This window comes from Chiloscyllium punctatum, chromosome 35 (genome assembly GCF_047496795.1).
Source record: "Chiloscyllium punctatum isolate Juve2018m chromosome 35, sChiPun1.3, whole genome shotgun sequence".
Lineage (NCBI taxonomy): Eukaryota > Metazoa > Chordata > Chondrichthyes > Orectolobiformes > Hemiscylliidae > Chiloscyllium > Chiloscyllium punctatum.
In genome coordinates, this window is record NC_092773.1 from 22205864 (window position 1) to 22223363 (window position 17500).

The 17500-nt window shown below is 53.6% G+C and overlaps 1 protein-coding gene across 1 annotated transcript in view; it reads right to left on the reverse strand.

The window, feature by feature from the left end:
* Positions 1-1839: 1839 nt before the first annotated feature.
* LOC140459773 (prominin-2-like) overlaps positions 1840-17500 on the reverse strand; it is a 72762-nt gene continuing 57101 nt past the window's right edge. The window contains exons 22-25 of the mRNA XM_072554291.1: positions 17322-17411; positions 16201-16310; positions 12691-12765; positions 1840-2866 (exon numbers count right to left, since the gene is read on the reverse strand). Coding sequence (XP_072410392.1) covers positions 2863-2866; positions 12691-12765; positions 16201-16310; positions 17322-17411 — 279 coding nt within the window. The 3' untranslated portion in view covers positions 1840-2862. The remainder of the gene's footprint in view (positions 2867-12690; positions 12766-16200; positions 16311-17321; positions 17412-17500) is intronic.

Here is a 17500-nt window from a genome sequence, read left to right on the forward strand (position 1 = left end):
TCTCTCTCACACACACTGAGTCATATACACAGTCATACACACACACTCAGACACAAGTCATACACAGTCTCACTCACACATTATGTCACACAATACAATCTCACACACATACAGTCTCTCTCACACAGTCTCACACACACACAGTCTTAGAGTCTCTCTCACACAGTCCTAGATACACAGTCATACACAGACTGAGTCATACACATTGTGATACACACACATCATGTCACACACATACATTGAGTCTCTTTCACACACACACACACACACACACACACACACACAGTCTCTCACACACACTGTCTCACACGCACTGAGTCACACACTCACACAGTCAGACAGAGGGAGAGACAGGACGGAGAGACAGCACAGACACGAGGGGAAGAACGGCCTCTCTCCCAGAAGCGCCGGGAGCGAATTGAAGTCACCGGTTTCGGAGAGCGAGGGGGAAGAGGGGAAAGACAAACACGGCTTGGGTTGCCACTTTAGATGGGCGTGGAGGCTTTTCACAGCGGGCTAATGAGGGAATGACTGCGTAACCCGAGACGCCTCCAGCCTGTTATCGCTCTGGAGATAGAGGCTCCTTAATTTAATCGCAGTGATGCTTCACCAGGGAACAGCCTGCCTCTGTGTGTCCAGCTGCTGGACTTTAATAGACTCGGCCAGAGTTAATTATTGAACAGGCTCATCCTCACCGTATGAGTAAGCATTTTTGCAGGATCCAAAGCAGAGAGGACACAAATCGATAACGGCATCTGTTCTGGGCACCCTGCCCTGTTTGTGGTGTGATTGGTCACAGTCACTCACACTGAGTCTCTCTCACACACACACACACACACATTACAACGGGGTGGTTAGAGCATCGGCAAGTTCCAATCCTAGCCCCCACTCACTCCCCCCCCCCCCCCCCGACATTCGTTTCGCAACTTAATTTAAAAGTGAAGGAGGGCTACCCCACCTCCCAATTGTGGAGCAACCAGGACTCTATGGGGAGCCCACAGCTTGAAGGATAAAGGTCTGAGACAAACAGATTTTCTCTCAGAGACATAAAGTACGGAAACAGACTCTTCGGTCCAACCCGTCCATGCCGACCCAGATATCCTAAACCTGAAAGGGTTCAGAAAAGATTGACAAGGATGTTGGAGGGTTTGAGCTACAGGGAGAGGCTGAACAGGCTGGGGGCTGTTTTCCCTGGAGCGTCGGAGGCTGAGGGGTGACCTTATAGAGGTTTATAAAATTATGAGGGGGCATGGATAGGATAAATAGGCAAAGTCTTTTACCCTGGGGTGGGGGAGTCCAGAACTAGAGGGACATAGGTTTAGGGTGAGAGGGGGAAGATATAAAAGGGACCTGAGGGGCAACTTTTTCACGCAGAGGGTGGTACGTGTATGGAATGAGCTGCCAGAGAATGTGGTGGAGGCTGGTACAATTTCAACATTTAAGAGGCATTTGGATGGGTATATGAATAGGAAGGGTTTGGAGGGATATGGGCCGGGTGCTGGCAGGTGGGACTAGACTGGGTTGGGATGTCTGGTCGGGTTGGACCGAAGGGTCTGTTCCCGCCCTCTCTGACTCCCCGACCCTTGACTCTGCCATGGATCAAATATGTGTCTGAGTGGGCCTGGAATATTTTCTCCGACTGGGGCGAGAGAGAGCACGCCAAGACAGTGTGAGAAAAAAGCCAGCGCAGTCCTGAACTGGAGGTTACCACCCAGTGCCTGGCGAGAGCGTCGATGGAAAAGCCGATAGGGAGAGGTTAGCCTCCAGAACGCGCTGCCTCAGAACGTAGGCCGACGACAAAGGAGAATGGAAGGAGAGAGAGAGAGAGAGGGACCCCGATTCACAAGGGGAAACACAGTCGATTTATTCCTGACAATCAGAATGAGTTACCAATCGCAACACAGGCGCGGGCGTGAGAGGGTGAATCCTCGGCAATCCCAAACACCGCGGAGGAGGAGGATTTGGGAATACCCGAGGGGTTGGCGCGAGAAATAAGGAGAAATCTCCCAACAGGATGCAGGTTGAGGGATCCCCCTCTCTCTCTCGCAATGGCACTCCGGAGAGTCGTGGCCCGGAGTCACGTGTAGGACCCGGAGGAAAAAGAGGCACTATTCCCGGGATGGGTCTGACAGTCCAGGGCCGGTCTCGCTCTCTCTCTCACGTACTGAGCTCCATTCCCGACGTGTCCCAACTCCCGCGGCGGGAATGGAACCGACTCTCTCGGGAAGACGGCCGCGCCGGACTCCGGGCAGGTGACGCTGTGGCTCCTCCTCTCTCGTCCACGCTCCGGGGAAATCTGACAGCTGGTTGCGGAGAAGCGGGATCGTCGGCAGGTGGGGGGGGGGGAAAGAGTTTGAGATTCACTCCGGCAGAGTCGGCGGGAATCCCAGAAGCCATTCCAGACAGCCCCCAGACGATGGGAAGCCGAGACGTAACCCGAGAGAGTCGACGGGAATCCGGGATTCGGATGTGAAACGGGAAGCAGGCGCGGATTGGGTGGGAATCCGGGGGTCATTCCAGATAGGAATCCGGGAGTAATTCCCGAGGGAGGTCGGGGAGACTCTGGACGTACCGTGCTGGAAACAGTGGGAATCCAGTAATTCCCAGGAGTGAGTGGGTGATTCAGGACGGCCGGGGAAGCCATCCCATCCCAGAGTGGGTCCGGAGATAGCGGGATATGCTGTGGATCAGCGCAGACACTGTGGAAGCAAGGGGCCAGGAGGAACGGAAGCAAAAGGACAGAGCAGGATTCCAGGCATCTCAGAAAGAGGCAGTCCAAAGGCAGGAAGTCTGCCCTGTCCCAAAGCCGCCTGGCATTCCACTGGGGAACGCTGGGAGTCATGGAGCAGTGGCCGGAGGTGATTACCTGGGGGAGAATGAGAGACAAGAATGTCAGAGCTCGAACAGTGCACGGTAACAACATTCCAGTCACACCGAGAGCAGCATTTTACCCTGGCCTGACCCAGCACTAGGGCAACGACACCATGTTCACAAAGGGGACCAACTGTGGGTCAGTAACAGACCCGGTCAGGGACAACATCAGCAATAGCAGGGACCAGTCTGTCAAATACTGACCCACTCTGTCACACACTGACCCAGTCTGTCACACACTGACCCACTCTGTCACACACTGACCCACTCTGTCACACACACTGACCCACGCTGTCACACACACTGACCCACTCTGTCACACACACTGACACACTCTGTCACACACTGACCCACTCTGTCACACACACTGACCCACACTGTCACACACACTGACCCACTCTGTCACACACTGACCCGCTCTGTCACACACACTGATCCGCTCTGTCACACACTGACCCACTCTATCACACACACTGACCCACTCTGTCCCACACACTGACCCACTCTGTCACACACTGACGCGCTCTGTCACACACATGACCCACTCTGTCACACACACTGACCCGCTCTGTCACACACTGACCCGCTCTGTCACACACTGACCCACTCTGTCACAGACACTGACCCGCTCTGTCACACACTGACCCACTCTGTCACACACACTGACCCACTCTGTCACACACACTGACCCACTCTGTCACACACTGACCCGCTCTGTCACACACTGACCCACTCTGTCTCACACTGACCCACTCTGTCACACACACTGACCCACTCTGTCACACACTGACCCACTCTGTCACACACTGACCTACTCTGTCACACACACTGACCCACTCTGTCACACACTGACCCGCTCTGTCACACACACTGACGCGCTCTGTCACACACACTGACCCACTCTGTCACACACACTGACCTACTCTGTCACACACACTGACCCGCTCTGTCACACACCGACCCACTCTGTCACACACACTGACCCACTCTGTCACACACACTGGCCCGCTCTGTCACACACTGACCCGCTCTGTCACACACTGACACGCTCTGTCTCACACACTGACCCACTCTGTCACACACACTGACCCACTCTGTCACACACTGACACACTCTGTCACACACTGACCCACTCTGTTTCACACTGACCCACTCTGTCACACACTGACCCACTCTGTCACACACTGACCCACTCTGTCACACACACTGACCCGCTCTGTCACACACTGACCCGCTCTGTCACACACTGACCCGCTCTGTCACACACACTGACCCACTCTGTCACACACTGACCCGCTCTGTCACACACTGACCCGCACTGTCACACACTGACCCGCTCTGTCACACACACTGACCCACTCTGTCACACACACTGACCCACTCTGTCACACACTGACCCACTCTGTCACACACACTGACCCACTCTGTCACACACTGACCCACTCTGTCACACACTGACCCACTCTGTCACACACACTGACCCGCTCTGTCACACACACTGACCCACTCTGTCACACACTGACCCACTCTGTCACACACACTGACCCACTCTGTCACACACTGACCCACTCTGTCACACACACTGACCCACTCTGTCACACACACTGACCCGCTCTGTCACACACTGACCCACTCTGTCACACACACTGACCCGCTCTGTCACACACTGACCCGCTCTGTCACACACACTGACCCACTCTGTCACACACACTGACCCGCACTGTCACACACTGACCCACTCTGTCACACACACTGACCCACTCTGTCTCACACTGACCCACTCTGTCACACACTGACCCACTCTGTCACACACACTGACCCGCTCTGTCACACACACTGACCCGCTCTGTCACACACTGACACACTCTGTCACACACACTGACCCACTCTGTCACACACTGACCCACTCTGTCACACACACTGACCCACTCTGTCACACACTGACCCACTCTGTCACACACACTGACCCATCTGTCACACACTGACCCACTCTGTCACACACACTGACCCACTCTGTCACACACACTGACCCGCTCTGTCACACACTGACCCACTCTGTCACACACACTGACCCGCTCTGTCACACACTGACCCGCTCTGTCACACACACTGACCCACTCTGTCACACACACTGACCCGCACTGTCACACACTGACCCACTCTGTCACACACACTGACCCACTCTGTCTCACACTGACCCACTCTGTCACACACACTGACCCGCTCTGTCACACACACTGACCCGCTCTGTCACACACTGACCCACTCTGTCACACACACTGACCCACCCTGTCACACACTGACCCACTCTGTCTCACACTGACCCACTCTGTCACACACACTGAGCCGCTCTGTCACACACACTGACCCACTCTGTCTCACACTGACCCACTCTGTCACACACACTGACCCGCTCTGTCACACACTGACCCGCTCTGTCACACACTGACCCACTCTGTCACACACACTGACCCACTCTGTCACACACTGACCCGCTCTGTCACACACACTGACGCGCTCTGTCACACACACTGACCCACTCTGTCACACACACTGACCCACTCTGTCACACACTGACCCGCTCTGTCACACACACTGACGCGCTCTGTCACACACACTGACCCACTCTGTCACACACACTGACCCGCTCTGTCACACACACTGACCCGCTCTGTCACACACTGACACACTCTGTCACACACACTGACCCACTCTGTCACACACTGACCCACTCTGTCACACACACTGACCCACTCTGTCACACACTGACCCACTCTGTCACACACACTGACCCATCTGTCACACACTGACCCACTCTGTCACACACACTGACCCACTCTGTCACACACACTGACCCGCTCTGTCACACACTGACCCACTCTGTCACACACACTGACCCGCTCTGTCACACACTGACCCGCTCTGTCACACACACTGACCCACTCTGTCACACACACTGACCCGCACTGTCACACACTGACCCACTCTGTCACACACACTGACCCACTCTGTCTCACACTGACCCACTCTGTCACACACACTGACCCGCTCTGTCACACACACTGACCCGCTCTGTCACACACTGACCCACTCTGTCACACACACTGACCCACCCTGTCACACACTGACCCACTCTGTCTCACACTGACCCACTCTGTCACACACACTGAGCCGCTCTGTCACACACACTGACCCACTCTGTCTCACACTGACCCACTCTGTCACACACACTGACCCGCTCTGTCACACACTGACCCGCTCTGTCACACACTGACCCACTCTGTCACACACACTGACCCACTCTGTCACACACTGACCCGCTCTGTCACACACACTGACGCGCTCTGTCACACACACTGACCCACTCTGTCACACACACTGACCCACTCTGTCACACACTGACCCGCTCTGTCACACACACTGACGCGCTCTGTCACACACACTGACCCACTCTGTCACACACACTGACCCACTCTGTCACACACTGACCCACTCTGTCACACACTGACCCGCTCTGTCACACACTGACCCGCTCTGTCACACACACTGACGCGCTCTGTCACACACACTGACCCACTCTGTCACACACACTGACCCACTCTGTCACACACTGACCCACTCTGTCACACTCACTGACCCCCTCTGTCACACACACTGACCCACTCTGTCACACACACTGACCCACTCTGTCACACACACTGACCCGCTCTGTCACACACTGACCCACTCTGTCACACACACTGACCCACTCTGTCACACACTGACCCACTCTGTCACACACACTGACCCACTCTGTCACACACACTGACCCACTCTGTCACACACTGACCCACTCAGTCACACACTGACCCGCTCTGTCACACACACTGACGCGCTCTGTCACACACACTGACCCGCTCTGTCACACACTGACCCACTCTGTCACACACTGACCCGCTCTGTCACACACTGACCCACTCTGTCACACACACTGACCAACTCTGTCACACACTGACCCGCTCTGTCACACACTGACCCACTCTGTCACACACACTGACCAACTCTGTCACACACTGACCCACTCTGTCACACACACTGACCCACTCTGTCACACACTGACCCACTCTGTCACACACACTGACCCACTCTGTCACACACTGACCCACTCTGTCACACACTGACCCACTCTGTCACACACACTGACCCACTCTGTCACACACTGACCCGCTCTGTCACACACTGACCCACTCTGTCACACAGTGACCCACTCTGTCACACACACTGACCCACTCTGTCACACACACTAACCCACTCTGTCACACACTGACCCTCTCTGTCACACACACTGACCCACTCTGTCTCACACACTGACCCACTCTGTCACACACTGACCCACTCTGTCACACACACTGACCCACTCTGTCACACACTGACCCACTCTGTCACACACACTGACCCACTCTGTCACACACACTGACCCCCTCTGTCACACACTGACCCGCTCTGTCACACACACTGACCCACTCTGTCACACACTGACCCACTCTGTCACACACACTGACCCACTCTGTCACACAGTGACCCACTCTGTCACACACACTGACCCACTCTGTCACACACTGACCCGCTCTGTCACACACACTGACCCACTCTGTCACACACTGACCCACTCTGTCACACACTGACCCCCTCTGTCACACACTGACCCACTCTGTCACACACACTGACCCGCTGTGTCACACACTGACCCACTCTGTCACACACTGACCCCTCTGTCACACACACTGACACACTCTGTCACACACTGACCCGCTCTGTCACACACTGACCCACTCTGTCACAAACTGACCCACTCTGTCACACACACTGACACACTCTGTCACACACTGACCCGCTCTGTCACACACTGACCCACTCTGTCACACACACTGACCCACTCTGTCACACACTGACCCACTCTGTCACACACACTGACCCACTCTGTCACACACTGACCCGCTCTGTCCCACACACTGACCCGCTCTGTCATACACTGACCCACTCTGTCACACACTGACCCCCTCTGTCACACACTGACCCACTCTGTCTCACACACTGACCCACTCTGTCACACACTGACCCGCTCTGTCACACACTGACTCGCTCTGTCACACACTGACCCGCTCTGTCACACACTGACCCGCTCTGTCACACACTGACCCACTCTGTCACACACACTGACTCGCTCTGTCACACACTGACCCGCTCTGTCACACACTGACCCGCTCTGTCACACACTGACCCACTCTGTCACACACACTGACCCACTCTATCACACACACTGACCCACTCTGTCACACACACTGACCCACTCTGTCACACACACTGACCCCCTCTGTCACACACTGACCCGCTCTGTCACACACACTGACCCACTCTGTCACACACTGACCCGCTCTGTCACACACACTGATCCACTCTGTCACACACTGACCCACTCTGTCACACACACTGACCCACTCTGTCACACACACTGACCCCCTCTGTCACACACTGACCCGCTCGGTCACACACACTGACCCACTCTGTCACACACTGACCCGCTCTGTCACACACACTGATCCACTCTGTCACACACTGACCCACTCTGTCACACACACTGACCCACTCTGTCACACACTGACCCGCTCTGTCACACACACTGACCCACTCTGTCACACACTGACCCCCTCTGTCACACACTGACCCCCTCTGTCACACACTGACCCACTCTGTCACACACACTGACACACTCTGTCACACACACTGACCCACTCTGTCACACACTGACCCGCTCTGTCACACACACTGACCCACTCTGTCACACACTGACCCACTCTGTCACACACTGACCCCCTCTGTCACACACTGACCCACTCTGTCTCACACACTGACCCACTCTGTCACACACTGACCCACTGTGTCACACACTGACCCACTCTCTCACACACACTGACTCGCTCTGTCACACACTGACCCGCTCTGTCACACACTGACCCGCTCTGTCACACACTGACCCACTCTGTCACACACTGACCCAGTCTGTCACACACTGACCCAGTCTGTCACACACACTGACCCAGTCTGTCACACACACTGACCCACTCTATCACACACACTGACCCACTCTGTCACACACACTGACCCACTCTGTCTCACACACTGACCCACTCTGTCACACACTGACCCACTGTGTCACACACTGACCCACTCTGTCACACACTGACCCACTCTGTCACACACACTGACCCACTCTGTCTCACACACTGACCCACTCTGTCACACACTGACCCACTCTGTCACACACTGACCCACTCTCTCACACACACTGACCCACTCTGTCACACACTGACCCGCTCTGTCACACACACTGACCCACTCTGTCACACACTGACCCGCTCTGTCACACACTGACCCGCTCTGTCACACACTGACCCGCTCTGTCACACACACTGACCCACTCTGTCACACACTGACCCACTCTGTCACACACACTGACCCACTCTGTCACACACTGACCCACTCTGTCTCACACACTGACCCACTCTGTCACACACTGACCCACTCTGTCACACACTGACCCACTCTGTCTCACACACTGACCCACTCTGTCACACACTGACCCACTCTGTCACACACTGACCCACTCTCTCACACACACTGACCCACTCTGTCACACACTGACCCACTCTGTCACACACACTGACCCACTCTGTCACACACTGACCCACTCTGTCACACACACTGACCCACTCTGTCACACACACTGACCCAGTCTGTCACACACACTGACCCAGTCTGTCACACACACTGACCCACTCTGTCACACACTGACCCACTCTGTCACACACTGACCCCCTCTGTCACACACTGACCCACTCTGTCTCACACACTGACCCACTCTGTCACACACACTGACCCACTCTGTCACACACTGACCCGCTCTGTCACACACTGACCCACTCTGTCACACAGTGACCCACTCTGTCACACACACTGACCCACTCTGTCACACACACTAACCCACTCTGTCACACACTGACCCTCTCTGTCACACACACTGACCCACTCTGTCTCACACACTGACCCACTCTGTCACACACTGACCCACTCTGTCACACACACTGACCCACTCTGTCACACACTGACCCACTCTGTCACACACACTGACCCACTCTGTCACACACACTGACCCCCTCTGTCACACACTGACCCGCTCTGTCACACACACTGACCCACTCTGTCACACACTGACCCACTCTGTCACACACACTGACCCACTCTGTCACACAGTGACCCACTCTGTCACACACACTGACCCACTCTGTCACACACTGACCCGCTCTGTCACACACACTGACCCACTCTGTCACACACTGACCCACTCTGTCACACACTGACCCCCTCTGTCACACACTGACCCACTCTGTCACACACACTGACCCGCTGTGTCACACACTGACCCACTCTGTCACACACTGACCCCTCTGTCACACACACTGACACACTCTGTCACACACTGACCCGCTCTGTCACACACTGACCCACTCTGTCACAAACTGACCCACTCTGTCACACACACTGACACACTCTGTCACACACTGACCCGCTCTGTCACACACTGACCCACTCTGTCACACACACTGACCCACTCTGTCACACACTGACCCACTCTGTCACACACACTGACCCACTCTGTCACACACTGACCCGCTCTGTCCCACACACTGACCCACTCTGTCATACACTGACCCACTCTGTCACACACTGACCCCCTCTGTCACACACTGACCCACTCTGTCTCACACACTGACCCACTCTGTCACACACTGACCCGCTCTGTCACACACTGACTCGCTCTGTCACACACTGACCCGCTCTGTCACACACTGACCCGCTCTGTCACACACTGACCCGCTCTGTCACACACACTGACTCGCTCTGTCACACACTGACCCGCTCTGTCACACACTGACCCGCTCTGTCACACACTGACCCACTCTGTCACACACACTGACCCACTCTATCACACACACTGACCCACTCTGTCACACACACTGACCCACTCTGTCACACACACTGACCCCCTCTGTCACACACTGACCCGCTCTGTCACACACACTGACCCACTCTGTCACACACTGACCCGCTCTGTCACACACACTGATCCACTCTGTCACACACTGACCCACTCTGTCACACACACTGACCCACTCTGTCACACACTGACCCGCTCTGTCACACACACTGACCCACTCTGTCACACACTGACCCCCTCTGTCACACACTGACCCCCTCTGTCACACACTGACCCACTCTGTCACACACACTGACACACTCTGTCACACACACTGACACACTCTGTCACACACACTGACCCACTCTGTCACACACTGACCCGCTCTGTCACACACACTGACCCACTCTGTCACACACTGACCCACTCTGTCACACACTGACCCCCTCTGTCACACACTGACCCACTCTGTCTCACACACTGACCCACTCTGTCACACACTGACCCACTGTGTCACACACTGACCCACTCTCTCACACACACTGACTCGCTCTGTCACACACTGACCCGCTCTGTCACACACTGACCCGCTCTGTCACACACTGACCCACTCTGTCACACACTGACCCAGTCTGTCACACACTGACCCAGTCTGTCACACACACTGACCCACTCTATCACACACACTGACCCACTCTGTCACACACACTGACCCACTCTGTCTCACACACTGACCCACTCTGTCACACACTGACCCACTCTGTCACACACTGACCCACTCTCTCACACACACTGACCCACTCTGTCACACACTGACCCGCTCTGTCACACACACTGACCCACTCTGTCACACACTGACCCGCTCTGTCACACACTGACCCGCTCTGTCACGCACACTGACCCACTCTGTCACACACTGACCCACTCTGTCACACACACTGACCCACTCTGTCACACACTGACCCACTCTGTCTCACACACTGACCCACTCTGTCACACACTGACCCACTCTGTCACACACTGACCCACTCTGTCTCACACACTGACCCACTCTGTCACACACTGACCCACTCTGTCACACACTGACCCACTCTCTCACACACACTGACCCACTCTGTCACACACTGACCCACTCTGTCACACACACTGACCCACTCTGTCACACACTGACCCACTCTGTCACACACACTGACCCACTCTGTCACACACACTGACCCAGTCTGTCACACACACTGACCCACTCTGTCACACACACTGACCCGCTCTGTCACACACTGACCCACTCTGTCACACACACTGACCCAGTCTGTCACACACACTGACCCACTCTGTCACACACACTGACCCGCTCTGTCACACACTGACCCACTCTGTCACACACACTGACCCAGTCTGTCACACACACTGACCCAGTCTGTCACACACACTGACCCACTCTGTCACACACTGACCCACTCTGTCACACACTGACCCACTCTGTCACACACACTGACCCGCTCTGTCACACACTGACCCGCTCTGTCACACACTGACCCACTCTGTCACACACTGACCCACATGGACCTGCTGTGTTGCACCCCTTCTGACTGTGTTCGATATGAACACAGTAGTTTTTCCTTTCCCTAGCCCCCTCCCCAAATCCCGCCTGTATTGGGTGACGGTGAACTCGCTTTGCCAGGAACCTGTGACCGTGTACCACCCATGAACCGAACCCAGTTGCGATCGGGAGACGCGGTGTTTCGAACGTGTGTGTGCTGTGGATCGGGAACTGACGTTGGAGTTTGGAGTGAGGAATCCTCACTTACAGACCAGTTCCTGCCGGACCGTATGTGTTCTGCACCCTCGGAAATTTGAAATTGGTCATCTCCGAAAACTCCGGGCTGCGAACGAGAGAGGAGAAGGAGTCAGAGACGGCCGAGAGAGGGCGGGCGGCGGGGGGGAGGCAGAGGAGCGAGAGAGAGCCAGGATCAGTGTACAGAGTGCAGGCTAAGGAGGGAGATTGGAGAGAGAGAAAGAGAGAGAGAGGGGGAGAGAGAACGATGGGACTGTAATAATCACAGGGTGGTGAGCGAGGGAGAAACAGGAGAGAAGGGAGGATGGGAGGGACGATGAGGGCAAAGGAGGGTTCAGGGAGAGAAACTGAGACTATTGGAGGCAACAGCAGTGGGAGGTGACCTGCAGAGTCATACAGCACAGAGACAGACCCTTCGGCCCAATCCGACCAGATATCCCAACCCAATCTAGTCCCACCTACCAGCACCCAGCCCATATCCCTCCAAACCCTTCCTATTCATATACCCATCCAAATGCCTCTTAAATGTTGCAATTGTACCACCCTCCACCACTTCCTCTGGCAGCTCATTCCATACACGCACCACCCTCTGGGTGAAAAAGTTACCCCTTAGGTCCCTTTTAATTCTTTCCTCTTGAACCTCTGAACAAAGCATCAGCTTTTCAAACAGCAATTTTCAAACAGAAATCGCCTCCAACACCTAAAATACCTGGAAAAAAAAAGTCATGATTCGGAGATGACGGTGTCGGACTGGGGTGTACAAAGTTAAAAATCACACAACACCAGGTTATAGTCCAACAGGTTTCATTGGAAGCACACTAGCTTTCGGAGCGACGCTCCTTCATCAGGTGATAGTGGAGGGCTCGATCGTAACACAGAATTTATAGCAACAATTTGCAGTGTGATGTAACTGAAATTATACATTGAAAAATTGATTATCTGTTAAGCCTTTCATCTGTTAGAATACAGTGATAGTTTCACTTCTTTCATGTGTAAATCACAAAACCCTTTTTTTTAAAGTTGCATTCTCGGGTTAGCTGTTAACAATGGTGATAGCTAGACAATATGTTGAAGGTGTTAGCCCCCTGTGTTCTCTGTCTATGACCTGATGTTTAGATTGATTCTAATCTAAAAAGTGAGATAACGGAGTTTTACATAAATTCATGCAGTTTTTGAGCAAAGTACAATGTAACTCTGAAAGTACAAATTCACCCCACAAAATATGTGTGCATGTGGGTCTTTGTGTGTGTGTGTGTGTGTGTGTCTGTCTGTCTGTCTGGGGTGGGGGTTGTGAGTATGAGAAAGTGTATATGTGTGTGTGTGTAGTGAGTGCAGAGTGTCTTAAGTCTGTGAGGGGGTGGATGTGTGGGAGTTCTCAGGAGAACTCCATCCAACCCTGTCACGGTGGACACTGCAAGACGTGTCAGAGTGTGGACATAGATACCACCATTACGCGTGGGGACACCTCCCACCTTGTATATGGCAGGTACTCATGTGACTCAGCCAACGTTGTCTATCTTATACGTTGCAGGTAAGGATGCCCGGAGGTATGGTACATTGGGGAAAGGCTACGACAACGGATGAATGGGCACCGCACAACAATCAACAGACAGGAGGGTTCCCTTCCAGTTGGGGAACACTTCAGTGGTCCAGGACATTCAGCCTCGGACCTTCGGGTGACCATCCTCCAAGGTGGACTTCGGGACAGGCAGCAGAGGAAAGTGGCCGAGCAGAGGCTGATAGCTAAGTTTGGTATCCATAGGGAGGGCCTCAACTGGGACCTTGGGTTCATGGCACATTACAGGTGACCACCATTGCACTATACACGCTCACAGATACTCCTACACACACACACTCTCACATACACACGGTCACAGGTACAGACGCACACACAGACACCCACACACACCCTTATAGATAGACACACATTCCCACATCCACCCCCTCACAGACTTAAGACACTCTGCACTCACTACAGACACACATATACACTTTCTCATACTCACAACCCCCACCCCAGACAGACAGACAGACACACACACACACAAAAAGACCCACATGCACACATATTTTGTGGGGTGAATTTGTACTTGCAGAGTTACATTGTACTTTGCTCAAAAACTGCATACATTCATGTAGAACTCTGAGCTCAAAAACTGCATGAGTTTATGTAAAACTCTGTTATCTCACTTTTTAGATTAGAATCAATCTAACCATCAGGTCATAGACAGAGAACACAGGGGGCTAACACCTTCAACATATTGTCTAGCTATCACCATTGTTAACAGCTAACCCGAGAATGCAACTTTTTAAAAAAAAGGGTTTTGTGATTTACACATGAAAGAAGTGAAACTCTCACTGTATTCTAACAGATGAAAGGCTTAACAGACAATCAATTTTTCAATGTATAATTTCAGTTACATCACACTGTAAATTGTTGCTATAAATTCTGTGTTACGATCGAGCCCTCCACTATCACCTGATGAAGGAGCGTCGCTCCGAAAGCTAGTGTGCTTCCAATTAAACCTGTTGGACTATAACCTGGTGTTGTGTGATTTTTAACTTTGGGAAAAAAAGGAGCAGCTCTTCCAGCCCCAACTTTCTCCCATCCTCCATCTTGGATTCCCCAGAATCCAACTCCAAGGCCTCAATGAGCCTCCAAAATGGTTTCCCAGTCTTTCCCTCCTGTTTTTAAAATTGCGTATCTGCATGTTAAAGGGTGAGCTAATGATAGATGTGTGTGTTCAGGGGTCAGTGGGGTTTTAAATGGAAGTAGGGACAAATTACTGGGCAATAAGAGTAGATTTCTCGTTCAAACTGTTCCCTGCTTCCCATTGGCCATGCTGTATAATGACAATGTTTGGGACAGAGAGAGAGAGACAGAGACAGAGACAGACAAACACAGAGACGGAGAGAGAGAGAGAGACAGAGACAGACAAACACAGAGACAGAGAGAGAGAGAGACAGAGACAAACACAGAGAGAGAGAGACAGAGACAGACAAACACAGAGAGAGAGAGAGAGAGACAGAGACAGACAAACACAGAGACAGAGAGAGAGAGAGAGAGACAGAGACAGACAAACACAGAGACAGAGAGAGAGAGACAGACAGACAAACACAGAGAGAGAGAGAGAGAGACAGAGACAGAGACAGACAAACACAGAGACAGAGAGAGAGAGAGAGATAGACAGAGACAGACAAACACAGAGACAGAGAGAGACAGAGAGAGAGAGAGAGAGACAGAGACAGACAAACACAGAGACAGAGAGAGAGAAAGAGAGAGAAAATTTCGGAGAGACACACAGACAGAGACAAATACAGAGAGAGACAGAGTGAGACAGAGGGAGAGAAAGAGAGAGAGAGACAGAGACAAATAGAGAGAGTGAGACAGAGAGAGAGACAGAGACGAAGAGAGAGAGGGAGAGAAAGACAGAGAGAGAGAGAGACTGCATTTGGAGAGAGGGTACAGGAGGTCAGATGCCAGTTTAGCCATTGCTCCCCACCATCGGAGGGCACTGCCTACCTGTCGACTTTGTTCTTGACGGGGCGATAGTGTTTCGCTGTTTTCACCGCAAAGATGATACTCGGAATGAGGAACAGGGTACACCAGCCAAGGCAAAACCAGAAGGCGTTCTGTGGGAACGGCAACATCGTCATGGCGATGCCAACTGCAGGGACAGATTGACTGCTGCCTGTTTCGGGCACACCAAACCGCCCCCACCCCCACCACCCTACCAGTCAGTCAGTCAGGAAGATATTTCCCCGCACGTTTCCCCCTACCCCACCCCCTTTCCCCAGTTTAGACCCTCAGTGAAGGTGTCAATCGAGCGGGGGGCTGCTTTGTCCCTGGATGGGGTCGAGCTTCTCGAGTGTTGTTGGAGCTGCCCCCCCCATCCAGGCCAAGAGGGGAGTATTCCCTCACACCCTCCTGACTTGGGCCTTTTTGATGGTGGGGACAGGCTTTGGGGGGAGTCAGGAGGGGAGTTACTCGCTGCAGGATTCCCAGCCTCTGAGCTGCTCTTGTAGCCGCTGTGTTTATATGGGGCTGGTCCAGTACAGTTTCTGGTCAATGGTAACCCCCAGGATGTTGATAGTGGGGGGGATTCAGTGATGATAACGCCATTGAACGTCAAGGGGGGCAATGGTTAGATTCTCTCTTGTTGGAGACGGTCACCCCCAGGATGTTGACACTGGGGGGATTCAGTGATGGTAACACCATTTAACGTCAAGGAGACGATGGTTAGATTCTCTCTTGTTGGAGACGGTAACCCCCAGGATGTTGATAGTGGGGGGAGGATTCAGTGATGGTAACACCATTGAACGTCAAGGGGGTGATGGTTAGATTCTCTCTTGTTGGAGACTGTAACCCCCAGGATGTTGACAGTGGGGGGGGATTCAGTGATGGTAACACCATTGAATGCCAAGGGGGCGATGGTTAGATTCTCTCTTGTTGGTGATGTATGGCATATGTGTGGCACGGATATTACCGGTGTGCGGAAGGTGATGGGGCTCTATAATCTCAGGGTACAGACGCTGCGGATACAATCCCATCCCAGGACGGCTGAGAAAGGCCTCGGGAGATTCCGAAAGTCGGGATTGAGAGGGTGGTGCTTCCCAGACAGGAGTTCCGCCTTGCTCACTTACCCAGGGATCGGTGATGTAGTCACAGGAAATGATGCGGGCGTTATCGAGGAGGATTGCAGCTGGCCGGCAAGACAGCAGGTCGTTGATAATCTGCAAGAGAGAGACAACAAATGGTGGTTGCGTCGACAGGCTGAGGTTCCATGCTCCAAGGTGGTCACCAAGGTGACCAACAATATGGC